Below are 27,876 nucleotides of genomic sequence, written 5' to 3'. Positions count from 1 at the left end.
TGTCATAGACAGAGGAGTTGAAATTACTTTTGTTGAGCAGGGGTTTAACAACTGCAGCCTTTAGACAGTCAGGGAAAACCTCGTATCTGTTGATAACTTCATTATGTCAAGTACGCTATCAATAAGGACATGGGAGACTTAAAAAAAACCAAAAAAAAAAACCTGCTGGAACTGGATCAAGGATGCAGGTGGAGGGTTTCAAGTGAGAAATAATTTTATGTAGTTTGGGTCAATCTGTTCTGGTCAATCTAGGAGACATTCCATTCAGTGAACTGGGTTTAAAAGATGATCAATAGTTGAAAGTAAAACCATTACAACCGTTACTAGCATTAGCATTTGTAATTTTACAGGAATAGGACTATCTCTCAAGACGGACTACGTTGTTATATTCAGTTATTCTTGCCTTCAGTATTTCATAGTGGACTATCAGTTAAGTTTTTCTCCATTTACGCCGCTCAGCTGTCTGGCATGTTCTCTTTAAATCAGACACTCTTCGAATCTTCCATATTATAATCAAAATATTGTTTTTTAACAATATGCTTCTTATTAGTTGTAGTTATCAGTATTTCTCCATTAAATAATAGGCAAAAATGGTCCAAGATACTGACATCCACGACCTGCCTCACGTCAACTTTTAATCCTTTTAAAGTCACTGTGGGCTGGCTGACAAGTTGACTCAGATCAAACGACTGCAGTACGTTCAGGAATTCAGGCTTTCGGTTCACACTGGTTGTCCACATGAAAATTAGATTTGTGTACAATTAGGAACCTGTCATAGTTCGTAGTTATTATAGATACTAAGTCTGAGAATTTCTCAGTAAAAGACGCATTATATTTTGGAGGTCTAGAAATGGTTAATATGGGAGACTGAGAGACTCCTTGAATAACAATGGCAATGTACTCAAAAAAACGTGAAAGTACCAAAACTGGCATTTTTACAGTTTAATCAGTTTGAGTAAATACTTCCTAAACTGCCCCTGAGCCATGTTTCAGTTAGAAAAAGTTGATTTTCCTATCACTAGGAGTGTACGATATGTATTGTCTACAATAATATCTTAATTGCTGTTTTAACAATGTGCAAGCTGAAGTGATTTAAGTATGTCACTCACTTTGCAAAAAAAAAAAAAAAACATTCAGACACGCCTCTTTGTCTATGTTATGTCATGTCAGCAGTGTGAGCCTCTCCTGTTGTTCATTGTGTTAACTGTGAGAGGAGGAATTGCACTGGCAGAGTTTGAGTACTCAGATATTTTCTGTTTAAACATTTCAGCCTGTTAATAATAAACATTAACAGATAAAAAAAGTTCAATGTTGTTTCGTTACTCCTTCATGGCAGTTCACATGAAGCAGTACATCGTGAGCCACAACTCAGAAGCTTCAGAGGTTAACCGGATTCAAATCCAGAATGCACTAGTACAGCGTGTGTGGTAAACATCGGTTACAATGGGATAACTTAGTCACATGTGATCATATTCGCTGTCTTTTATCCCTCATACTGCTTGATCACCTTCATTTTTATGTTGAGTTCAATTGCCGTTTTTCCTTTAATTGTAAGACAAATACAACTGAATGAAGTCAAAACCACTGCAGGTAATAAACTGAGATTGAGATGAACGAGTCATGGCATACGGAGCTGGCGTGGTGAAAACTGTCATTCCTCAACAAAACACAATTTAAGTGAAAGTGATCTATTACATAGCCCTGTAGGTGTCAGGCAAAAAAAAATATAAGCGTATTCTTATCAGTCACATTTTATTTCACAAGCCATCTTGGTTGTGGGTCCTCGAATCTAAAGCACTTTTTTTTTCTTTCATTATTTAAAACACTTGCACGGATCTCCACCTCCTCTACCCCCTCCATCCCGCCCATATGACTGCAGAAGATGGAGCAGGTGATGACACAAGGGAGGGAGCAAAAACGAAATAAAAGTATTTTAGCAGCTATTTAAAAAAAAAAATCAGGAATTCAGAGAAGGCGAGTCTCTGCACACTTCTATTGAGAAAGAGATCCAGAGCTTCTTGTTGATACCTGAGGTGGACAGTAATGTAAATTTCAGTGGAGGAAAACAAAAGAAGTACATTTCCCCAAATTGGGGAAAGTACCTGTGCATTCCTGCCTCCAACAGCAACGGAGGAAATATTTTAACATGTAACCTTGCTGCTCTGAAGCCAGATGCTATGGACAGACTGGTGTTTCTGTCACACAATTTTACAATTGTATTTTTCTGATATCTTTTTGCAACATTGGACAGAATTTGAACTTACTAATTTGTTTAAAAATGTTATAGGTATTTTTTTTTTTCTATCTTTGTGCAATATATGACCGGACCTGTTTACAAATGCTGTAGTTTTTTTCCTGTGCAGTATTTGACAGAACTTTGTATTTTTACACTGTAATACAGCATGTTAAGTTTTTGTTCTTGCTTGTATGCTGCACAATTCATCTTACGGCAAAGCAGTTTATCCAGACTGTAATGTTCATGCCCTGTAGTTCAATTATGATTAGTATTTTATTCCATTTCAATTCATATCTTGTTTACATTAAGGTTAAGTGTCTGTTTAAAATATTCTCATAATAGTTTTGTTGGACTTTTTTTGTAAATCTGTTGGCCACTTTGAAATGGTTTACTCATACTTGCACTGTTTGATCGCAGTAATACTTTGACTGGTGATTTTGTTATTTTACTTCAATTTTAAGTAAATAAATAAGACCTGATTTCTTTAACTGTTGTTTCCTTTGATGTCATTAGTACACTACAATTAATATCCTATTAACAAGACCATAGCTAGATCAATAAGACTTTTACAAACATGTTTTTAGAGAATGCAAAATATTGTCTAATTATTGTTATCGTCAAAGTCCCAGAAATTATTGAGATATAATTTTTTACCAATATCGCATACCCTACCTATCAGTGATAAGATTGTTATAAAAGGTCTTGCTGGTCAATGCTCTAATATTTAGCAGAGCCATATTTAAGGTCTCAGAAGAGCCGAGCTGAATTAGCGTGTTATGGTAGCTTGCAAGAGTAATAAGGTTATTCTTGTTAATGCCTCTTTATGCAGAGTTTTTCTTTAATCTAAAATGTATTGTTATAGTCCTAATACAGTGGACATCTATAGGTGAAATGGTAATTAATTTATTTGCATCTATACCACTTTGGGTTTTTTAGTTACAATATGGTTAGTTATTATAGGTGCTGATACAGTGTGCATCTAAAGGTGAGCTCGCTACAGAATTATCACATCCTAATACAACATTGGAACTAAGATTACATAGTCAGGAAAGACCGATAACCTTTGAGATGTTGTTGGGGAGGAATCTGGCGCCTAATCTGATAGGGTGCAGACCATTTTGTGTGAAGAAATGCAGTCTTTAACAGAAAATATCCCAGTCTCATCGCTTCTGATTCTTCCTATAGAAAATATAATGGTCTGTCTGGCTGCAAAATGTTTTTAAATGTAGATAAGAAAGTAAAATAGGGCATAAACCTGAAAGAGCACCAGCAAACTTAAAAATCAGTGCTATCTTTGCCAAAAATGTAATATTGAGCTGTGGGGGTGGGTCTAAAAGAAATAAATATGTGTAAAAAAAAGAAATGTCATATATACATTTCTTGGATTTGAGAAGAGTTATGTATAATTTGAAATAAGTAATATAATTTTATAATGGCTATACTGATATTTACATTTCCATGATTTTAATATCTTGTTTATTACAGAAAAAACTGTATCCTGGCTGATGAAATGGGGTTGGGAAAAACAATCCAGTCCATTACATTTCTGTTTGAGATTTTTCTGATGGGACTTCGGGGACCATTTCTTATTATTGCTCCTCTGTCTACCATTACAAATTGGGAGCGCGAGTTCCGCACTTGGACAGATATGAATGTTATTGTTTACCATGGAAGCCAAATCAGCAGGCAGATGATCCAGCAGTATGAAATGTTTTATAAGGATGAACAGGTAAGCTTGTATTAAGCTTGTTATGGGATTTTAGGCCTGTAAGCTCTAACCAGAGTGTTTTTAAACAGACTTAAGGATATTTGCATTTTCCAAAATTAATAAATATGCATAAGGATTATGTAACTGGGTGTCATTCTTCTGAAGTGCCTTGGTAATAGAAAGCTGATAAAAGCAAGCCAATCATTCTTTAAATGTGCAGGAAATTCCATCTCTTCTTTCTCAAAACATCAATATATATTATCACTGATGTTTTGGGTTGTGCTATAGGCATCCTCCATATTTGATTCTTGATTCTTCAAATACCTGACCAAGTGTTTAAATTTTAATTTGCTCTTTTTAATGTGAAGGATTAGTGTACACTATCCTTTCCTAAGATTCTTCTAGTGTCCTTTCATCCTATTACATATTATAAATCCTCAGAATTACAGGAGAAACTTTTAATTAATTGCTGTTTTTTTTGTTATTAGCTGTAGCTCATGACACTAAACTGTGATGATGATGATGATGTAAAGTTATATCAAAAGATTTTGTCTCACTGATTCTATATCAGTTAAATGGCCAATCATACTCTTTTAACATACCATCTCTTATATATGAAGCATATGTATAGTAGGGCTGGAACTAATGATTATTGTGATAATCGATTAATCTGGTGATTATTTTGTGGAGTAATCGATTAGACGGATTGTAAAAGTTTTACATTTGAAATTAAACACAAAATTCATGAAATGGAACTTTTTACCAAATAAATAGATTTGTATAAAAATTTCAGCAATGTGTTTTTTAAAAATAACTATGGTACTTTTAGATATTTTAAACAAAATAGTTTTTTTTATACAACAATTACATAAGAATATCCTGAAAATAAATTGAAATAAAACAGTAGCACTTCTGTCTCTGGTTGTGCAATGAACACACACACACATATTCCTTAAAAACAACAATTTTCAATAAATTAACTAAGCTCTCAATTTGGCTTATATGTTCAGAACCACACTAAACACAAATACTTAACTTTAAAATTACATGTTTAAATTTTTATTACATTTTTTACTGGCAAAACATCGCATAAATATCTGACCACCATAGTATTCCACTAGAGAAGAATCTGGTGCAACATCATGACTTTATTAGTTTTTTTTTTTGTTGTTGTTGTTTGCAAGTCTACAGTAATCTTTGATTCAGCGCAATGAACATATTTGTCATATGTTGGGGAAATGTCCAAAGTATTTTCCTTTTATAGCAAAACAAGTGATTTAATTTGTGTGAAGCTCTGTTCTCCCTCTGCTATGTAATATGCTGAGTTTATTTTACCTTTCTTCTTCTCCTGGCTTCTCCCGTTAGGGGTTGCAACAGCGGATCATCTTCTTCCATATCTTTCTGTCCTCTGCATCTTGTTCTGTTACACATAAGTTCATATCTTTTTGCATTATCATTTATTGTTTTTTGTATTTGGGAACCTTTTATTAATTCAGATTATTTGGCACAGTTACTTGTAGCCAACACAGTGTTGCAGCCTGCTGCATATCACTTGCCTTTAGGAGTGTGCTGTTAAGATTTTCACATTTTAAAACATTTAAGACAGGCACTTACTTTTCTTTTTAACCATTTTTGTAAACACACACAACCTAATGATCTACATAAATGCAAATATTTAATGCAGCGCCATAATTTAACAGAGTGACCACATCAAAAAACAAAACAAATATGACAAGTGAAAACCTGAACGTTTACTAGCTAGTGGCTAATAACATGTTTTTTAGTTGCCTATTGTAAAACTTTGTTGTGTATGCTAGTGTTTTATTCGCATTTTAGGGGCCTGGAATATGACTTGAATTATTTCTTTCTTCAATTCCAAAAATCATGTCATTATGCCTGACATAGCAAACACTATGTTACATATCTGTATCACATAACACTAAAGTAATGTTCAGCTTACTGGGATGATGGCGTGTCTTCCTCCTCCGCAGAGCCTTTAACTGTATGTTTCCTATTCATATGTTTATACATCTCTGTTGTGCTCTCCTGCCATACGAGGTCAGACCTACACGTTTTGCAGCTCACAACCTTTTTTTTTTCTGTGTTCAGTGTAAAGTACTTTCAAACTCTGGAAGTCTTAGGTCTCGCTGTCTTTTCTGCCGCTTGCTCACCCTCTGCCTTTTTTCAAATGTGTTCACAACTGAATAAAGCAGTGGTGCAATTTTGCAGCCTAATTTTGCACTCATCCTAATGATGTAATTAACTAATCGATGAAAGTGATCATTGACAATGTTTTTTTAATAACCGATTATTATTGATAATGACGATTAATTGTGGTAGTCTGTGGTCACTATGCTGACTTGAATAAGCATCTTTCCACCATTTTACTAACTCATTTATTCCATTCTAGATTGTGAGGTACTGGAGTTTATGCTGGTTTTTCGGGGACAAGGCTGCAACCAATCCAATACAAGATGCACTGTATGTCAATTGCAGGGCACAAACATAAATTTAAACACACCTCTGTTCACCTGTACATGAGATATAGGAGGAGAACCAGAGTAGCCAATGAAAACGCATACAGATATGGGTAGAAAGCGCAAATTCCACATAAACAGTAGCTGGGCTGGGGTTGAAGCCCATGACACTTATGCTGATTGGGAACAGTAGCTAAGTTTCCATCCAGTTTTTTGCGACGTTTTGTTATCGACAAACAGAATATACGTAAAAAAAATGTGCGAAATTTGCTGTCTCCAGCCTGTTTCCATCAAACTGGCTTTTTATCGATAAAATGGTGTGCGTGATGACGTCATCCCCCCCCAAAACGAACTGTCGCATAACTTTTGTTGTATCGCGAAAAAAATCTGCCCTTGAGCCGTTTCCATACATAATTTTGTGTATGTCGCAAATTATCTACCTTTTGTTTTCCACGTTACACCCCCTCCACTAAACAAAGAAACAAAGAAATGGAGAGATTATTCAGACAGTTTTTTGAAATTTGCCAGCTTACTGTTATTTCAGTTTCACAAATAATTGGAATTGTACATAATATCCGAAGACGACAGCAGAATGAAGCAGTTGCTTGTCTGATAGCCATAGAGCTCGAAGAAAATACCCCAGTGCGATGAAACCCACGGAATAAGACCTTCTGGGAGGAGGTGGTGGAGAGACACTTAACAGAAAATCTCTGGCTGCAACATTTTATAATGACACGGCCGACGTTTGAGATGTTGTGTGGATTCATCAGTCCTGATGTTGCGCCCATCACAGGTTGCCAACGACCACCGGTTCCAACCCAAAAGCGGATTGCCATCGCCCTTTACAAGCTGGCAACCTGCGCCGAGTATAGATAGTTGGAGAAACTTTCGGGGTTAGTAAAACTACCGTCCATCGATGTGTATATGCTGTGTGCACCGCTATTAAAGAAAAATTAATGCGGCGTTATATCAGACTTCCGACTGTAGCGGAGGCCAATGAAATCGCATACCGCAATTCCTTGGTGCATCTTGTGCCACAGATTTACGGTGCGCTGGATGGCACGCATGTGCCTATTCTTCCCCCGACAGAAGGCTACCGCGATTACATTAATCGCAAAGGGTGGCCATCTATTGTTCTCCAGGCCCTTGTTGATGACAGGTGCATGATATGAGACATTTGCGTTGGCACTCCTGGAAGTGCCCATGATGCAGCTGTGTTTGCAGCATCGGATCTGTACAGGTGAGCCTACCTTTCAACATCCCTTCACAGTGCGATAACAACTGAATTAACCTGCTTCCCTTAAGGTTTTTAATTAAAACTGAAATTTGAATTAATACAAAATAACGACGTTTAATCAAAAAAAAAAACTCTCTTCATCAGACCATGCGAGCCGCTCCGCCATTCTCGTTTTGATTGCACGTGATGAAAATGTGACACATTTATTTGCGTTAAAGCCCTTTTTTCCGACAAAAACTGTTTCCAATGTAGTTTTTGCGACATCTGAAGTATCGACATGGAATTTATGCGCTAAAGTTAAACGGAAAAATATTATGTCGACATGTACAACATTTTATCGATAATTAGCATTTCCATCGGCTATATCGGTAAAAAAATTTGAAGCGCTAAATATTTTTTCGCAAAAACTCCTTGGATGGAAACCTGGCTACTGTTAGCCACTGAGCCATGTGTGCCTTCACATATCAGAAATGACATCTACTTCAGGTATCGTTGTTTCCAACTATTGTGCCATATTTTTCAAATTTGTTTGTTTGGTTTTTTAACAAAGTTTATTTTAAATAGTAAAACAAAAGGAAGCATTAGTGTCATTAGTCTATTTCATCAGCATGAGATACTGTACACATACAATGAATGATAGTGTTTTTGTTTGCTTTTGCGCTTTATTTCAGGAAGTTTGGTTATAAACATTTTACATTTTAAAAATTCTATGAATTTTATGTCATTTAAATAAAACTGTGGTGCTTTACGTTGTGTAGTATCAGTGGTATAACTTGTATTTCTAGGATGTTGGAAGTGTGATTTGCTACTTTTGGAAAATATTTTTTTAACAAAATACAACTTACACTAGCTATAAGTACAATGGTCATACTTCTGATATATTTTGGTACAAGATATACCACATATATAATGTTGATCAGAGTTGAAAAGTAACCAAAGTACTTGATTATAGTGCTATTCCAATCTTTTTGTTAGGACATTACAATTTCAGAAGTGCAGAAATGCTGAGTTTACAAGTGTATTTAGACAACATTGAATATTTCTGTTATAACTACTAAGAAAATATAACAAACATAGGAGAGACTTTATTGGGTCGGCATGATTGTGTTGTGCACTACAGTTTTGAAGATCCAGCATTCTGGGGTTGAATTCCATTTGTTCAATGTGAGAAGTTTGCATATTCTCTTTGTCCACATGAATTTTCCTCTGGATTCTTCAGTTCATCTTGTGTCCTAAATTGTACAGATTAGGCTAATTTGCAATACCAAATTGAAGCTGTGTTGGGCTTGGTCTCCTCCATTACAGGCGATGGACGTCTGAGGTGGAACTCTGTTAGTGACAGTGTTATTGTTTTCTCATTTTTTTTTTTTTTATAATCCCAAGGTGTCATGTATTTTCTCAACCCGAGGGGGTTAAATTACAGTACATGCAAGCATATATAAGCATGAGTGGTAGAAAAAAAAAGTTCAGAAAGAAACGGAAAAGACAGCTAAAGCTTCATCCAAGCCTAAATAGGCATCAAGTTCAAACTGACCTGGAACAGATAGGTGAAAGCATAGATTTCCCGGGACCTGGAGACAAGTGCGAATGTGCAAATGAGTCAGGCCAGGATAACTCATCGATTGCAGAAGGTTCATTGAAACTTACCTTTCACGTCGCCAATTACTCCTTGCAAGCCAGCAACATTTACTCCACCTGGGTTTGGTACTTCACCTGTGGAGCATGGAGATCAGATACAGCCTCTTGTATCCTGCCAAACTGAAAGTGAACATGCAAAACAAGTTCTACATTTTTACTTCTACGGAGGGAGCAGAAAAAGAGCTAAGAAAACTGATCCCAACGCTTTGAAATAAGGTGGTGAGTCTCTTTGGGCCTTGGCATGGCAAAGAAGATCTTACCTACTGTTTGATCCACTCACAATGATACTGGTACCGTAATTATACATTCTGTTTCTTTCTCGTCAACTTTTTGTTTACGTTTTAATTACATTTATATGCGTGTATGTATGTGTATTTTTTTTTTCTTTGTGCATCACTGTTACTCAAGAATTGATTATTTCTTTATATATAACAATTTCTTGATTATGATTAAATTTTGTAAGAACAGCACTATTATGTCCGACCATGCCCCTTTGATCATGGAGATTAAATCACTATGCCCCACATATTCATTTTGCAGCTGGCCTCTTAACTGAATTTTATTAGCAGATGAGAACTGTACAAAATTTATATCCAAGCAAATCGATTTTTTTTTTGTAGACAAATATATCTTTGGAGGTCTCTGCAGGAATACTCTGGGGAAACTCTGAAGGCTTTCTTAAGAGGACAGATTGTTTTTTATATCTTTCCCACAAAAATAAATCAGAAACCAAGGAGGTATCATAGTTAATCAGTGAAATTACCAGAGTAGTTCAAGAATATGCCAGGTGTCCAATTGAGACACTTCTTAGGAAAAGACAGTCTTTACTTACAGAACTCAACCTCTTGACAACTAAAGAAACAGAACAACTCCTTTTTAAATCAAGACTTCATTACTATGAACACAGAAAGAAGGCTGATAAGATTTTAGCTCGATAAATCCACCCACTGGAAGTTCACAATGCAATACCAGTAATTACCAACACAGACGGAGACAGAATCATTGACCATAAAAATATAATGCACACATTTAGAGACTACTATAAGTCCTTACATTCTACTCAGCTTAAAGAAGGCAAGACGCAACCTAATGCGTTTTTGGATGCATTACTGTTAACACAACTAGATACTGTCAGTGCAGAGGAATTGGATAAACCTCTGGCACTATCAGAAGTACTAAATTCTATAAACTCACTTCAGAGTGGGAAAGCAACAGGCCCTGATGGCTACCCTGCTGAATTTTATAAAATATTCTCAATTAAGTTAGCTCCCCTTTTATTAGCAACATTTACAGAAGCTAGAGACAATAAAATTCTACCTCAAACTTTTCGCCAAGCATCAATTACCATCTTTCCTAAGCAAAATAAGAACTTATTACAATGTGCATCATACACACCAATTTCATGTTTGAGTAATAATGTTAAGATACTCTCCAATGTCCTAGCTGAAAGGATTAAGAAAGTGCTTCCTTCAGTAATATCACCAGACCAAACTGGTCTTATTAAAGGTAGATACATAGTTTCGACACCTGTTTAATGTAGTATATTTGCCCACAAAGTCTAACACCCCAGAGATGATGATATCATTGGATGCAGAAAAAGTATTTGATATGGTTGAATGTAACTACCTTTTCACTACATTGGTGAAATTTGGGTTTGGCCCGAACATATGTGTATGGATCAAACTACTCCAGAAGCTTCAGTTTGTATTAACAACATTATTTCAGACAACTTTAAACTAGAATGTGATACTAGACAAGGATGCCCCTTGTCACCAGTGCTATTTGCAATCACCATTGAGCCACTGGCAGTTCACTGTAGAAATGCTTATAAGATAAAGGGGGTTATCGGAGAAGGACCTGAACAGAAAATTTCACTATATGTAGATGATATGATACTATATATATCAGATCCACAAAATACTGTGCCTGTAGTCCTAACAGCGCTAACAGAATTTCAAAATATTTCTGGACTCAAAATTAATTTGAATAAAAGTATGCTCTTTCCAGTGAACTGTCTAGCACACAATTCTAGATTGGACACCTTCCCTTTTATCATCGCAGATCAGTTTAAATACCTAGGGATAAACATCACAAGTAAACATACAGCTGTTTATCAACAAACTTTTGCTGTCTGCATGGAAAAACTTAAGCAAGACTTGCATAGATGTCCTACCCCCTTCATCTCACTTTAGCTGAAAGAATTAACACTGCCAAGATGAATATCCTCCTTAAGCTTCTTTTTCTATTTCAATGCATTCCAATATTCATCAATAAATAAATAATTTTTTAAGAAGTTACATTCAATCATAACCTCATTTATTTAGAAGTCAAAACATCCACCTATCCAAAGGGCGTCCCTTCAAAGACCTAAATTTGAATATTTTTCTTCATATTGTTTTCTTTTGTCTTATTGCATCTTATTTTATTAAATCTCTTTAATAAATTCACACATAGATAGACTTGGCATCTTTTTCTTTTCATATGGATATTTATTTATGTTTGGGTAGCAGGAATAAAGGGAAGTAAAAAATAATAAAGGGAAGTAAAAAATTATTTCACTATTTTATTGAATAGCCAATGAGTATGATATAATTAATTACTTTAGTAATTTTCTAAACAACATTTTTGAGTCTTTTTTTTATTTCTGTCTCCCCCCTTACTGAGATATAAAATAATTTCTCAGTTTTTACAATCATCTGGGCAACTCAACCAATTCATGATATTAATAATATACACCCTGTAGTATTTGTGTCTACTTGATTATATTAAAAGTTATAAAATTTACCAGACTATATCAGTCCTTTTGCTATTCATATGTTTAGAAGAATGTACACTTGATGCAACTTTTGGTTTACAACTATTAATTAAGGCTGGAATTAAACCATTGAGTCTTTAATAGCCCATAAAGAAAAGGTGACACAATAAGAGAACTTTTTATTATTATTATTATTATTTTTATGGTAGTCATTCCGTACATATACAGTAGGTCAGTTTTTACAAAAAATAGGATTGAAAGCAAATCAAGCCCCACCCCTGAGAAGGATAGCATGGCCAAAGGAGTAATACTTAAGGCTTGTAAACATGCCTAAATTATTGAGTTTAATAGGGCAAAAAAAGATAAATGGAGAAGGGAAAAGAAATGTGGAAATAATTATTTCTTCTTATTCTAAAATATTATTGATTAAATCCTGCCAGGTTTTGAAAAACATTCTTTACAGATCCCCTAACAGAGAATTTGATTTTTTCCAATTTCAAATAATAAAAAACATCGGTTTCCCACTAACTTATTAGAGGAGAGTTAGGATTCTTCCAATTTAACAAAATCAGTCTGCGTGCTAAAAGTGTAGTGAATGCAATCACAGTTTGCTTGTCCTTCCCCATTTCAAATCCATCTGGAAGAACACCAAACATAGCTATTAGTGGGTTAGGAGGGATTGTGACACCAAGGCTGTCTGAAAGGCATTTAAAAATCTTGGTCCAAAATGATGTTAATTTGGTGCATGCCCAAAACATGTGACCCAGTGAGGCAGGAAATTTTTAAAATCTTCACACTTAGTTTATGAAACCTTTTCCCAATATTGCAGGTTGCTAAGTAGTATGTTTTCTATTTAGATGATCTTTTGCATTTTTTCATTTAAATTCATCTATGCTTATATTCTAAAGTTAAATATATGTAGCAGTACTGAATTTGTCCAAATACAGAAACATCCTTGAAGAAACCCTTTTTCAAAGTACATGCAACCTCAGACTTGGGGCAACAGTTCACCTTTCTGCACAACTGTCCTTGACTGGCATATTCAAAGCCCAGACTTAAACACCATAGAACATCAGTGGAGAGAAACTGAAGATGGCAGTTTACAGACACTTCTCATCCAGTCTAATGGTTTGCAAAGCTTATAGAGATACACCTAAGAAAATTGGAAACTTCTACAAAGAACTGAATTAAGAGTTATATGAATGAGAAATTTCTGTTTCTTATTTTTAAAAACTTTATTTTTATTTATTTTTTTTTAATTTTTAAAACTTTCTGAAAATGTTTTCACTGTCATTATGGTTTACTGGGTATTGATTGATGGACAAAATGGGAAACATATTTAAAATTGACAACACAATAAAGTTTGTAGCAAGTGAAAAAGTCTGAACACTTTCTGAATCCACTGTACATAATGTAGTGACATTCTTAAATGCATGGTGCCTATAGAGTTATGACCGTTGCACAATACCAAAAAAGATAATGTATACAGCAGTAAATACAATTTCAGAATATGTATACATAATTACTCACTCAACATGTACACTCATGCAGTTGTCCGTATGAGTGGCTTTTGAGTTATTTTATGATCTCTCCATAAAAACTTTCTTTGACTGTAGTGCTGTTTTCCAAAACAGAGTGAAAAAAGAGATACGTGAGATATTGTATATGTAAAATACATCATCATGGGTATGACAACAAAAGTATGTGGTGACAAATGTATGGAGGATAATTGAGTGCTGCAATATATTCATGCTGCTAGTGAATCCTCCTCAGTTTAAATTTCTGAATTACATATAAGCAGGGCTGTGGAGCTGGAGTCGGATCAGGCAGTTAACTGTTCTGACTGCAGTTACTTGAGTCTCTTTAATAAGCAGGAGTATTGCTCAAGGTGACATCCATCAGTTTTTAATGGTTTATACATTGATATAAAAAACACTACAGTATGCAAACTACAAATGCAATTTAATTTAAACTTAGCAGGAAATACCAAGTGATTTAAGCACACAGTAGATAAGAAAGTAAAGATGCGAAGAGAGTGTAAATGCCAGTGCAGCTCAAGGGTGTACTTGTGTTATATGCATATTGCACTGTGTTTCAGACTTTATTATTAATCTCATTCACACAGTCTGACTGTTTTTCTCTGCTACACAGTAATTTAAAATCTGTTAACAAGGGATACACCATTCCAAAATTAGTATTTTTAATGTAGACATGCACTTTTGACATAAGCATGTTTTTGTTAAGTGAAAATTGTTCTTTAGCCTAGAGTTTCACTTTTGTTTACTAAGGGTTGATCTGTAAATTGCGTCCTATGCTGTTAGACCATGTTTGTGATAAACAAACAAGCATCAAAGACTTTCCACAGTGTCCGTTATAAGGTAACATCTACATTTCAGAACTGTTGGGCATTAATTAAATGAACAAAACAAAATGTTCCTGGTTATACTTTTGTGTATATTGCATTTAGAAGTATTATTCACACGTGGATATCAAATATGCTGTTATATCACAGTCTTGTCAATCTTATGAATGAATACCTTCATACTCGATTTCAACACACAGCTAAATTAATTGACACATCTATCCATCCATCCATCCATTTTCCAACCCACTGAATCCAAACAGGGTCACGGGGGTCTGCTAGAGCCAATCCCAGCCAACACAGGGCACAAGGCAGGGAACCAATCCCGGGCAGGGTGCCAACCCACCGCAGGACACACACAAACACACCCACACACCAAGCACACACTAGGGCCAATTTAGAATCGCCAATCCACCTAACCTGCATGTCTTTGGATTGTGGGAGGAAACCGGAGCGCCCGGAGGAAACCCACGCAGACACGGGGAGAACATGCAAACTCCACGCAGGGAGGACCCGGGAATCGAACCCAGGTCCCCAGGTCTCCCAACTGCGAGGCAGCAGCGCTACCCACTGCGCCACCGTGCCGCCTTGACACATCTAATGATCATTTAAAAAAAACAATTTTTTAAATTGCTTTTGCATTTGTCATTAAGCTAGCTCACTATGGTCCTACTTTATTCTTAAAAGTTGTTATTATAGGACAACAAATGAATGACAGGCATTCATTTATATTGAGAAATTTGTGTTATTTACATACATAACATAGGGATAATTAGAGCCAATTAGTACAGATGCTTTTCAATCAGATCAGGTGTTCTGTTTTTAAAGTAACAATTTATTGGAATCTTGTGCATGACTTATCCTTCTTCCTTTCTTACATTAGCTCTTCTTCTCTCACAGGGGCTCACTTTGCCAGGCATTTTCAAGTTTCATGCAATTATCACAACGTTTGAGATGATTCTCGCGGACTGTCCTGAACTTAAGAAAATCCAGTGGCGCTGTGTGGTTATTGATGAGGCTCACCGTCTCAAGAACCGAAACTGCAAGCTGTTAGAGGGATTGAAACTCATGAATTTGGTAAGTGCACTGGTGAATGGTGCTGTACTAACTTTCCTACATTGGAATTTTTCTGTGAATTAATTTATGTTTTTGATCTTATTCATCATAATATCTGGAGATCACTTTTGGACCCTTTTTTGATCATTTTATATACATTCAAAATGATATTTTGTAATTTTCCATTTATTTATTTATTTTACAAATAATGAGATTTTTTATAGCAAGCATTATTTTCTCTTAACCGTGGATGTAGTATTGCTCTCATTCGCTGAGAGATTAATATTATAAAAATGATAGTTTTACATTTAATATTAATATTTTCAAATACTAATCTTTTTTTTTTATATTTTATTTTATTAATTTTCATTATAATCATTCCATACAAACAGATCAATTAATAACCAAACAGATTTGAAGACTAATCAAACCCCACCCCTGAGAAGGAGAGCTTAGCTAAAGGAAAATTGCTTAAGGCTTTTTAATAAGGCAACATTAAACAAAAGAAAGGGAGAAGTAAATATCTATGTAAATAAGAGATGGAGAAGGGAGTTAAATGCGATAATAGTTATTTCTCTTATTCTAAAATAATATTGATTAAATCCTGCCATGTTTTGAAAAAATTTTGTACAGATCCTCTAACTGAAAATTTGATTTTTTCCAATTTCAAATAATATAAAACATCGGTTTCCCACTGACTTATAAGAGGAGAATTAGGATTCTTCCAATTTAACAAAATAAGTCTGCGTGCCAAAAGTGTAGTGAATGCAATCACAGTTTGCTTGTCCTTCTCCAATTCAAGTCCATCTGGAAGAACACCGAACACAGCTGTTAATGGGTTAGGAGGACTTGTGATACCAAGGCTGTCTGAGAGGCACTTACAAATTTTTGTCCAAAATGATGTTAGTTTGGTGCAGGCCCAAAACATGTGACCCAGTGAGGCAGGAGCTTGGTTGCAGCGCTCGCAGGTTGGATCCTGCCCTGGAAACATTTTGGACAGTTTTAAGCGAGACAGATGGGCTCGATATATAATTTTTAGTTGAATAATTCTATGCTTTGCGCATATAGAACTCGAGTGAATTCTCTGCTTTGCTACCTTCCACTTCTTTTCTGATATATTGATTAAGAGATCTTCTTCCCAGTGTCCTCTTGGATCTTTGAAAGGTAGGGACTCTAAAAAGATTTTATATATTGTGGAAATAGTGTTTGTTTCCTCGAAATTGAGCAGTATTTTTTCCAGCATTGTGGAGGGTGCAAGGTGGGGGAAATCGGCAATTTCTGTTTAACAAAATTTCTAATTTGAAGATAGTAAAAGAAATGTGTAGCTGGGAGGTTGAATTTTGAACGTAATTGCTCAAAAGATGTAAATATGTTGTCTATATAAAGATCTCTGAGCATTTTAATCCCAAAACTTTTCCAGGTATTAAAAACTGGATATACTTGCGAAGGTTGAAAGAGGTGGTTCTCTTGCAAAGGTGCCACTGATAAAAGATTTTCCATCTTAAAATGCTTTCTAATTTGGTTCCATATTCTGAGTGAGTAAAGCACAATTGGGTTATTAGTATATTTGCGATAACTTTCATTTATTGGAGAGCAGAGCAGGGAATATAAAGAAGTACTACAGGATTTTACTTCTATTGCGGACCAAGCCTGTGTATGTTCATTTATTTGTGTCCAGGTTTTTATGGCTTGTATGTTTGCTGCCCAGTAATAAAACTGAAAATTAGGTAAAGCCATGCCACCTTCTGCCTGAGGTCTTTGTAGGGTTGCTCTTCGGATACGTGGGTGTTTTGAGTTCCAAATGAATGAGGTTATTGTTGAATCTAACTGTTTAAAAAATGATTTATTGATATATATTGGAATGTTTTGAAATAAAAAGAGAAGTTTAGGAAGGATATTCATCTTAACAATGTTAATTCTTCCGGCTAGAGTGAGATGAAGGGTTGACCATCTATGCAAGTCTTGCTTAATTTTTTCCATACAGACGCCAAAATTTTGTTGATAAAGAGCTTTATGTTTACTTGTGATATTTACCCCTAGGTATTTAAACTGATCTGCTATGGTAAAAGGTAGGGTGTCTAATATAGTATTATATGCTTGTGAATTCACTGGAAAGAGTATACTTTTATTCAGATTAATTCTAAGACCAGATATCTTTTGAAATTCTGTTAGTGCTGTTAAAACAGCGGGGACAGTGTTTTCTGGGTCTGATATATATAAGACCATATCATCTGCATATAGAAAAATTTTCTGTTCCAGTCCTTCTCTGACAATCCCCTTTATCTGATAAGAATTTCGGCAGTGAACCGCCAGTGGTTCAGTAGCGATTGCAAACAACAGTGGCGACAAGGGACATCCTTGTCTGGTACCACGTTCTAGTTTAAAGAAGTCTGAGCAAATGTTATTAATACAAACTGAAGCTTCTAGATTGGTATACAGTAGTTTGATCCAAGCACAAATATTCGGGCCAAACCCAAATTTCTCCAATGCAGTGAAAAAGTAATTCCATTCAATCATATCAAATGCTTTTTCTGCGTCTAATGATAGTAATATCTCTGGGGTGTTTGATTTTGCTGGTGAATATATAACATTAAACAAGCGTCGGAGATTTGAAGATAGGTGTCTGCCTTTAATAAATCCAGTTTGATCTTGTGATATTACCAAGGGCAGCACTTTCTCCATCCTTCTAGCTAGGATTTTTGAGAGTATCTTAACATCATTATTCAGGAGTGAAATTGGTCTGTATGATGCACATTGTAACAAGTCCTTATTTTGTTTAGGAAAGACGGTGATTAATGCTTGTCGAAATGTTTGAGGTAGTATTTGGTTGTCTCTAGCTTCTGTAAATGTTGCCAATAAGAGGGGAGCTAGCTGAGTGGAGAATTTCTTATAAAATTCTACGGGGTAACCATCAGGGCCTGATACTAATCTTGAATATATTTTAAACAGTATCTTACACATAATTAGTATCAGAAAACATAGGCTGTAATGTCTGTTTTATTATCTCAGTCATTTATCTCACATCATCAGTTTTAATTTTTTGTGGCTTGTCAATTAAATACTATGTTGTTTCTTCTGAATTCATTTAAGTGATCTGTTTTATATTGCATCATTAAAAGTAAGTTCTGTCTAAAAGTGGTTTATAGCTCAAGTAGGATTACAGTATCAAATAAACGATCAGAGTAATACTATAAATATTTACCAAATTAAAAAAAAACATAGCCATGATAGACACTAGTAAATCTAACATAATGCAGTGAAATTATTTGGCCCCTTTCTGGTAATCCTTTAAATATATTTCCCAAAACAAATATTTTCAGATTTTAAACAAAATGTAATATTAAAAAGGACCAGAATAAGTATATAACACCAATTCTAAATTTCTATGTAATATATTCAATAATAAAGTTTTATAATACATATATTGCTTAAGGTATTTTCCCCCATAGTTACTCAAATAGCTGACAAAAGTTGTTTGATAATTAGATTTAGCTGGTTGAACACACCCAGATCCAACTGCACCTAGCCCTGTTGAATCAAAACCTCATCATATGTTGACCCATACCATGAGATGGAAGTAGGAACACAAGGTTTCTAGAAGAACACTATACATTGATAAAAGGAACATCAAGAGGAGATAAGGAAAGAAATTGTTAACACTAGAATCCCTGAAGCCTACGAAAAAACTCAAAATCCCGGCCCACCTTAAATCCATTCACACCTGTCCATCACAAAACATAATCACAAACAGGATTTTGCACGATATCTTGGAAAGCTCTGTAAGCCCTGCTTTTTCTTTGAAGGGCATATGTGGGGCAGACTGACTGGCAGGATGATGCCCGACCTGTTGCTGCATCCAAACGGTGCCATCTTTCGCCTTTACGCCTGGTGTAGCGGTGTTGTTCTTAAATATGAGTGGACTTAATTGCGGGGAGGGCTTCTGTTCTCTTTCTCCGATTTAGAACCCTCATCCTCATCTGAGTTCACCTCTGTTATAACACGTTTTTATTTGAAAATGGCAGTGTCAGATCGGTGGAAGCTTGAACATGACTGAGAGAATAAAACTGAATAAATAAAAAAAAAAAAACCACTAACCTTTACAGGCACTATAAATTTACACTGGCTGTTACAGACTCAAAACAAATGTATGTTTTTATTGTATAATAGTAACAATAAGAGCTACTCCTACTCAAACTGATAATTCTAGAGAGCGCCAGGATTCGATCCCCATACCTCTTGATTATGAATCAGCAGTTCTTACCACTGTGCCACCCAAGAGGTCATATTTGTATTGTACCCATCACCGATTTCTTTTTCTTTGGGTTTATTCTTGAATAAAAGCGCACTTGTTTTATTATATGTGTGCCTTTTGTGAAAGTGTTTTTGATAGTTGGACTTAAGTCTTTACACATTATACACTCCGTGTCAAAATTTTGTCGTTAGCACTAGTGGTGCAACGGATCAAAAAACTCATGGTTCGGATCGGATCACGGTTTTAAGTCACGGATCGGATCAATTTTTAGATCGGCAAAAAAAAAAAAAAAAAGACAAATTTAACTCTCCATTTATTTAGTTAAGTATTTTTTGCCCATTAAAAAACATTCAACTCAAGACTCATTCCACTCAATTATATAAATACAAATTAAGGTGCAATATAGGGCATGATAACTATTTCCTTTAATGTGGACACAATAAAAAACAACTTTAAATGCAATTTAAGGCATCATTGCTTCTTACTTTGAACATGGAGAGAGACATAAAAACTAGCTTATGTCCACATCATCAAAAAAGAAGAAAGAAAGCAAAGCAGACCTGAGCTTATAATTTCAATTTTTTTTTCAAAAACATGAGGATGTCTACATTTTCTGGGGAAAGTGTAGATCTCTTTGCTGTAACTATGTCCCCTGCTGTTGAGAACACCCTCTCGCTAGGCACTGAAGTGCCAGGCACAGCAAGATGGTGTCTTGCCATTGTGACAAGGTGAGGGTATTTACATTCGTTGCTTTTCCACCAAGTCAGTGGATCATCATCGACTGGAATGCCACTTGCTGCCTCATAGGATACCACCTCCTCTTTGATGGTGTCAGCAAAAGCCTTGCTGACCATGTTCTTCTGTGCAAAGGTCTCGCCAAAAAGCTCCACCATTGCTGACTTCTTTTGAGGAGGAGATGTCTGCTCCTGTTGGTGCTGCATATTGACACTGCAGGGAAAGTTACATTATTGATTAAAACTTTTTTTTTTCCATAGACATTAAAATGTGGCAATAACTTAATAAATAACTTAATAAACTTAACTAAAAACATAATAAAAAATAAAAAATATATAATTTCAAAATATTTATTTTCTTTACCTCTTCACAGTCTTCAGTGCCAAGACTGCTCACAATCTCAGTAGTGAGATCACTGTATGTCCTCAGGCATAGGGCAAGGTCTAGGTGAGACAGCGACTTGAACCTTGGATTAAGTGCAGTAGATCTGTGAAGGTAGTCCTGTAGGGTTGGTGGTGAAGTGTATCTGGGCTTCAGGTCCTCTCTAATGGCAGTCTTGACATCTCTTGTGATGGTGATGTCTTCCTCACTTGGGGCCATGGATTGTAGGATCCTTGTTTTCAGAGGCAGGATCATGGACACAGATGTTTCAGTGCTCAACAGAATTTTAACCATTTTGAGTGGTTTGAGCAGCTGGAGGACATCCTCTGCCACTTTAACATCATCATCAGACAAGGTGACAATGTCTCTGGTATTTTTTTTTCGGGGTTTTGTCTGTTAGTGCAGAGTATATAGCTGCCTGCTGCTCAAGATAACACTCCAACATATCATAAGTGGAGTTCCACCTTGTTGTGACATCATGTATGAGCTTATGAGTAGGCAGCTGTAGCATTTCTTGCTTGGTCTTAAGCACATGAGCAGCTGTTGAGCTTCGGTGGAAGTAGGAAACCACCTTCCTGATCCTCCCAAGGAGGCGGTCCATCTTACACACTTTCATTCCCTTTTGGGATGCTAAATTAATTGCATGTGCAAAGCACCCTATCTGTGGGCCCAGTCCTGCTTCATTCACTGCATTTATTTGGTTTTTGGCATTATCTGTTGTGACTGGGATATTAGTATTGGGCCTCTCTATCCTCCACTCTGCCACTGCTTCCGTCAATACGTGTGCCAGGTTTGTGCCAGTGTGACTCTCATAGAGGGGGCGTGTCTGCAGTACAGGGCTTCGTATCTCCCACTCCGCTGTGATGTAATGAGCGGTCACGGTCACATAGCTTTCTGTTGCCCTGGAGGTCCACCCGTCTGTAGTTAAGGCCACAGAAGATGCCTGGGACAGTTCAGCCATAACTTTTGACTTTTCCTGCTCATACATACATGGGACGATATTGTCACTGAAGTGAGTGCGTGACGGAATATCTTAGTGTCGCTCAAGCACATGTATCATATGTTTAAACCCCTTGTTTTGCACAACGGAATATGGCCTCATGTTTGCAGCAATAAACACCCCAGTAGCTTTTGTAATAGCTTTAGCTCAGTCTGATTGGGCAGTAAAGGGCTGCTTAAATGCCGTGGATATCTTTGGTTGTTGCGCAGCCATCGTCTTGGGTCCTGTCACATCAGGGTGGTGTCATTTTAAATGAGTGGCCATGCCTGACATGTTGCCAGTCTCATAGGGCTTCCTCGTGCCACACAGTCGACAAACTGTGGTGGTTTTATCCACCACCCTTTTCCCATCAACATATTTAACAGGGAAGCCAAAATGCTCCCACACATGAGACTTAAATGATGCTGGAGGTTTGTCGAGCTCCTCTGCTCCTCTGCTTGAACTGCTACAGCTGGCCATGACCACGTGTATGAAGCGGCAAACTGGACAACAGTCGAGCAAAAATGCGCGAGAGAGGTTGAGTTAGTGCGCGAGAGAGAAAGTTAGTTCGCGAGATAGAGTGTGTGAGAGAAATTTAATTGCAGTTCAGTGCGCGATAGCTACCGAGTTTGTGAGAGAGAGAGTTAGTGCGCGAGAGAGGTTGAGAGAGTGCGTGTGCGCACAATACAGTGGAACTTTTGTTTTCTCTGATCTTCAGATCACATGCATACCGAACCGTGGACAGAAATCGGTTAGGATCACGGATCAATAGTAATCCGTTGCACCATTAGTTAGCACTGTAACATGAAAAAAGTTTCTGTTTTAGGTATGTGTTCAATAATCTCTGGTTCTCTTGCACTTTCCAGCTTTTGCAGAGACAGGCCTTTACCAGGTAGGCTGCTGTTCCAAATGATCTGCCAGGGTCAATGACTACGTATACTGGGCAGCTGTGCTGCCTTTAAATAGGTTAGAAAAATTTCAGCATTATGTCCTGTGACTTCCATTTGCTACCATGACTCTGACTCTCCCACAGGTCCTCCCTGGTGGTCATTTATTGTTGGCTATGATATGATAACACAGTCCACCCCAGCTGTAGGTTATAAGGACCATTACCCACCTCCCTTTACAAGAAACCAATGTCGAAAAAAGATGCATATTTACTCCCTCACTCACATGCACGGATATCTGTAAATGTAACTGTTTACATCTCACCAATGTTGTAAGTCTCCTTCTATAATGGCATCAACCAAATAATAGGTAATAATCATAATCTCTTATATATATTTCTCTTCTGGTTCGTCCTGCTACCTGTTCAAAAGCGGTCCTGCCCACACGAAGCTGACACAGCATTTCTCGATTGCTATTCGTCCTCTTCCAAACCCTTCTCCCACGCTGCCTGCGGTTCCTCATCAAAACCGGTCCCGCCCACATGCAGCTTACACGGCATTTCTCAGTTCCTATTCCTGCTCTTCCAAACCCTTCTCCACGCTGCCTCAGGCCTCCCATACACCTCCATGGCGCTTTTCTCGATTCCTATTCCTCCTTCGGACTACTGCGTTCCCCGCTCCTCTCTCATGACCCCATTGGTGTCACATCACTGCCCTATATCTAGCCTGACCACGTGACCTTTCACTTCAGCCATGTGTGCGCCTGGGAGTCTTTTCCGTAGCCTGCTACAGAAAGGTACTCTGTCGACCATTGGCATTGATTTCGCTCCTTCGTATTTTCGTTATACTGCGACGGTTGTTTCCTAAGCCTTTGTTATAAAATGAACAACAGTATCTTCTCTGTCGACGGGTTTTTGTACAACGTCATCTCTGTTCCGGGATCCGGCAACTGCCTGTTCCTATCAGTGAGTTATTTCTTGACAGAAATGGTCGACAAAGGCAATTCACTCTCACTATGACATAGGGCAGTAGATTTTGTTGCATCACATTGGGACAGATGTGTCTTTCAAGAAGCATTTATTTCTTTTTGATTTCTGAATTCCTTTCTTACCATTTTCCGTTTCTATTCTTACACCGCTGTATGCTACGGCGGGCGTCGGCTAGTAATAATTACTTGTGCAGTTTAGAATTGGAACAGTGATAGACAAGGACAAACCAAAAATTTTTTTTTATCTATCCAAACTGAGACATATGTTGTATTGTGATTTTATGTATAGTTAAGTGCTTCATATCTGATATGTTTTAAGCAAAGAAAGCTGAATGTGTTATTGGAAGCCTAAAATGAAAAAGAGCAATGTCATTGTATCTTTGAGTAGTGAGTAGCCTCTTAACCTCTTTTTATCTTTTTGTTCTAGGAACACAAAGTATTACTTACTGGAACCCCTTTGCAGAACTCTGTGGAGGAGCTTTTTAGCCTTTTAAACTTCCTAGAACCCAATCAGTTTTCTTCAGAAAACACCTTTCTTGAGGAATTTGGAGATCTAAAAACAGAGGAGCAGGTAACTGGTTTTAAAATGTCTAGAAAGTTAACATCCTTTGTAGTATATTCTGATGGTGAAAGATGACAATAATGTTTTTGTTGTTATAACAAGCTTAGCAAGGCAAACCAAACTGCTCTGGGCAAAACATATGCTGTTAGGGGAGTTCACATCTGCTATCCCATGGAAAAATAACCATGATATTTTCAGTGACACTAATAGCAAGGTAATTTTGTTAAAAGCTATATTTATACTTTGTGCACTGTGAATTTCAAGTTTCTGTTAAGCAAGTCTAGATTTTAAAAGCAAGCAAGCAATGCACTACCCAAAGACCAGAATTATTAATTTGAATAGAGGCTGCCAAAATCATTAAGTGAAAAAAGAAGGAAGATCATTTGGAAAGAATGCTTTGACCAGTGGCTTTCACTGTTATCCGGGTGTATGGACAGTTTTTATTTATTTATTTTTTTTTAATGTTTACCAATCATTGAAAGAGGAGAAAGCGAGTCCCTATCTCTGCCTTAATGCAGTAAACCCAAGTCTCACAAAAGCAACAATTCATTTGCTTCTTTCATGTTATGGAAAAAAGCTAGTCAGATGACTGACAGCCTTTGTGTGTTTACCGTATTATCTGTCTACCAATCTACCTGACAATTACTGCTTTTTTTTAAATATTAAAGATTGCTAATTAAGGACAAAAAATAGTTTTTTTTCCTTTTTTTGCATTTTAGGAGTTGTCCAAAACAAACTTTGTGAATTACCAGAGATAATCTTATTTGTCCTTAACTAACCTTCAACATAACTTCTCACCAAAAAGACCCTGCTGTAAAGTTTGGTACAGTTACCATCATGGTGTAGAAGTTTTTTTCATTATAATAATAAAGTACTGCATGTATATAGCACCTTTTCTATGCTTAAAGTACTTTATTAGCCTAAAGTAATTTATTTGAAAGTGCTAACATGAAAATAAATGTTTTTCCCAAGACCCTTTAGGTTTCGTACATATTCTAAGAACATTTATTAGGTTAATTGGCAACTTTGTATTGTCCCTAACTTTGCATAGGGATGTACATGGAAGTGCCTTGTGCCCGAAGCTACAGAGAGGATGTAGCTCCTGTAACTCATATTTGACAAAACAAGCATGAGAGTGATGGATAGATTTTTAGTCAGCAGCTTGTTTAACACTGGTATGATGAATTTTCAGGGAAATGTGTAATGTAGGCTAAAAGAGAAAATTAATCAGAGACTTGCAGCCAGGTGTTGACAGCTTTCCAGAATAACAACATAACAGTTTTATTAGGTTATTAAGGGTGCTGTAGAATATAACATGTTTCATGCAAGTAGTGTGTTCTACTAATCACTGTCCTAATCAGGTAAAAAAGCTTCAAGCTATTCTTAAGCCCATGATGCTAAGAAGGCTAAAAGATGATGTGGAGAAGAATCTTGCGCCTAAAGAAGAGACCATCATTGAGGTTGAGCTGACCAACATTCAAAAGAAGTACTACAGGGCGATACTGGAAAAGAACTTTACCTTTCTGGCAAAGGGAGCCAATCAGCACAATATGCCCAACCTCATTAACACAATGATGGAGCTGAGAAAGTGCTGTAACCACCCATACTTGATCACTGGTAGGTACTGAGTCCTTGCTACTAACCATAAATGTGACTTCATATGCATGTCAATAAACAGTTCATTCACAGCTTATTCTTGTGTGAGATTAAGCCGTTTTTTGGACTTTACTGTTTTCCTTATAGCTTGTCATCTTAAGGTCTTTCTCATCTCCTTGTAGTGTTTTTTTTCTCCATCACCTTTTACTACCACCTACCCCATTACACTGCTTTCCAGCCTGTTTACTCTGTATTGTGATTCTTTAAATGTGACTACATTATGTTTTAATGAAGTGCTGGTAAATCAGAGTGGTGTTCATTCAACAGGCTAATCATTATCTTCTCTGCAATTGTAAGTGCATTGAAAGCATCATCATGCACTAATGTGTGCTCTGTGCTTGCAGTAGATTTAGTAATTTTTAAGGAGCATAACTGCCTGAGGGCATATATTACATTACGTTCAAATTACTTTTTTAATATTTTAAACATGTCTTATTAGAACCCAGGCAGTGGAGGACAATACTAGGAAATTATGAGTGCTTAGCATTTCATCCCCAGGAAAATATCTTTTTTTCCATGATTTACATTATATACAGCATTATTTTTTTTCCTGGAACAAATCCTTCTCATAACTATTATATTGTAACATGTTTAAAATGTGTCTTTATTACTTTTTCACATTAAGTTTAACTGTTTAAAAAGTATACATGTACATAATATGTAATTGAGTTTATTTTTCTCTTTAATATGAACATGACCATCAGGTACAGCCATATAAAATGCATGTATCATAACATGTCCTGCTGTTCCTTTGTTGTTAGCCTCTGATGAGTTTTCTCCTTGCTTTATCTTCAATTTTAGAGCAGCAAACTGATCTTTCACTGTTCTGCTTTTTCTGATTTTCCTATAGTTCTTAGTGATGGTCTGAACTGTGTTCCATGATATATGTAATTTTTTTAATTTTAAAATTTCTGTCCAGGGATCTTATTTATAAAATTGCATGGATTCGAACATGAAAAAAAATGGTACATTAAACTAAAAAAGTCAGATTTATAAAATCTGGCATATGCACATTTATACTCATGTTACCCTTTATAAATCACATTCATCTTGTAAATGTGCATATGTGAACATGCCTCAAACCCTTCCCAGTTGCCACCCTGAAACAAGTGTATGTGGATTATGCTAGTGAAACTCGTACTTACAAAGTCATGATGCTGCAGATATTGGCTGATATAGCAGCCTATTACTTGACACAACCAAATCCCACCACCTACATCTTGCCTGCATTTGTGGAGTCCTTTGGTGTACTCTGCATGGCATTGAAGTGTGGTGTTGGGAAAATGCGTAAGCTGACATTGTCCGAGTGTGAAGCCACTAGGGATATTAAAATCCAACAAATCTGGTGAGCATTTTATGTAAAGAAACAGAAGTGTATAGATGTTTACATGGAAATCTGAACTCATTAATGTCAAGCAACTCAAAATAGGCAGGTTGAATGTTTGTCTTATTCTTGGTGATTTCTGCCAGGTATGTACAGGAACTGCAATGTGCATCCAAAATGTCTGCTAGCATGACATAGTTTCTGCAGTTTATTCCATATTTTATGCTAATGAGGCTTTTGTTTAAATGTTGGGATTACCTTTTCTTCTATTTGATATTGCAGTCTCTCTTTTTTTCTGTTTTTGCCCTATCGCTATGTGCATACTCTCTCTCTCTTGCATGATCATGCTAGGGCAGACATGAAGTGGCTGATAAACTAGCTTGATTTATACCTGCTTCTGTTTGTTTTGAGCCTTTTCATTTCAGAGTGTAAAATGAGATAAAGGGATAAAGTAAAAAGGAATTTTAACAGTGAGTGAGTTGAACTGCTGGATAAAACCTATTTATGCAAATGCACATTTACTTTCACTCTCTCTCTGTCTCTGTCTCTTTCTCTTTCACACTCACTAACCCCCAACACCACCTTACCAGCAAATAACAGCAGCCAAACATCATCCAGACCCCTCATACCCCACATGCTGGGC

The 27,876-nt window shown here is 36.5% G+C and overlaps 1 protein-coding gene across 2 annotated transcripts in view; it reads left to right on the top strand.

Moving 5' to 3' along the window:
- The window catches only part of chd6 (chromodomain helicase DNA binding protein 6), a 254,759-nt gene that overhangs the window by 140,834 nt on the left and 86,049 nt on the right, over positions 1-27,876 (top strand). For both annotated transcript variants that reach the window (XM_028812022.2, XM_028812021.2), the window contains exons 13-16: positions 3,722-3,965; positions 15,314-15,490; positions 24,119-24,262; positions 25,615-25,870. In XM_028812022.2, coding sequence (XP_028667855.1) covers positions 3,722-3,965; positions 15,314-15,490; positions 24,119-24,262; positions 25,615-25,870 — 821 coding nt within the window. The remainder of the gene's footprint in view (positions 1-3,721; positions 3,966-15,313; positions 15,491-24,118; positions 24,263-25,614; positions 25,871-27,876) is intronic.

This window comes from Erpetoichthys calabaricus, chromosome 10 (genome assembly GCF_900747795.2).
Source record: "Erpetoichthys calabaricus chromosome 10, fErpCal1.3, whole genome shotgun sequence".
In the NCBI taxonomy this organism is placed as follows: domain Eukaryota; kingdom Metazoa; phylum Chordata; class Cladistia; order Polypteriformes; family Polypteridae; genus Erpetoichthys; species Erpetoichthys calabaricus.
The sequence above is the reverse complement of the archived record's forward strand: the minus strand, read 5'-3'. Positions and strand labels throughout refer to the sequence as shown.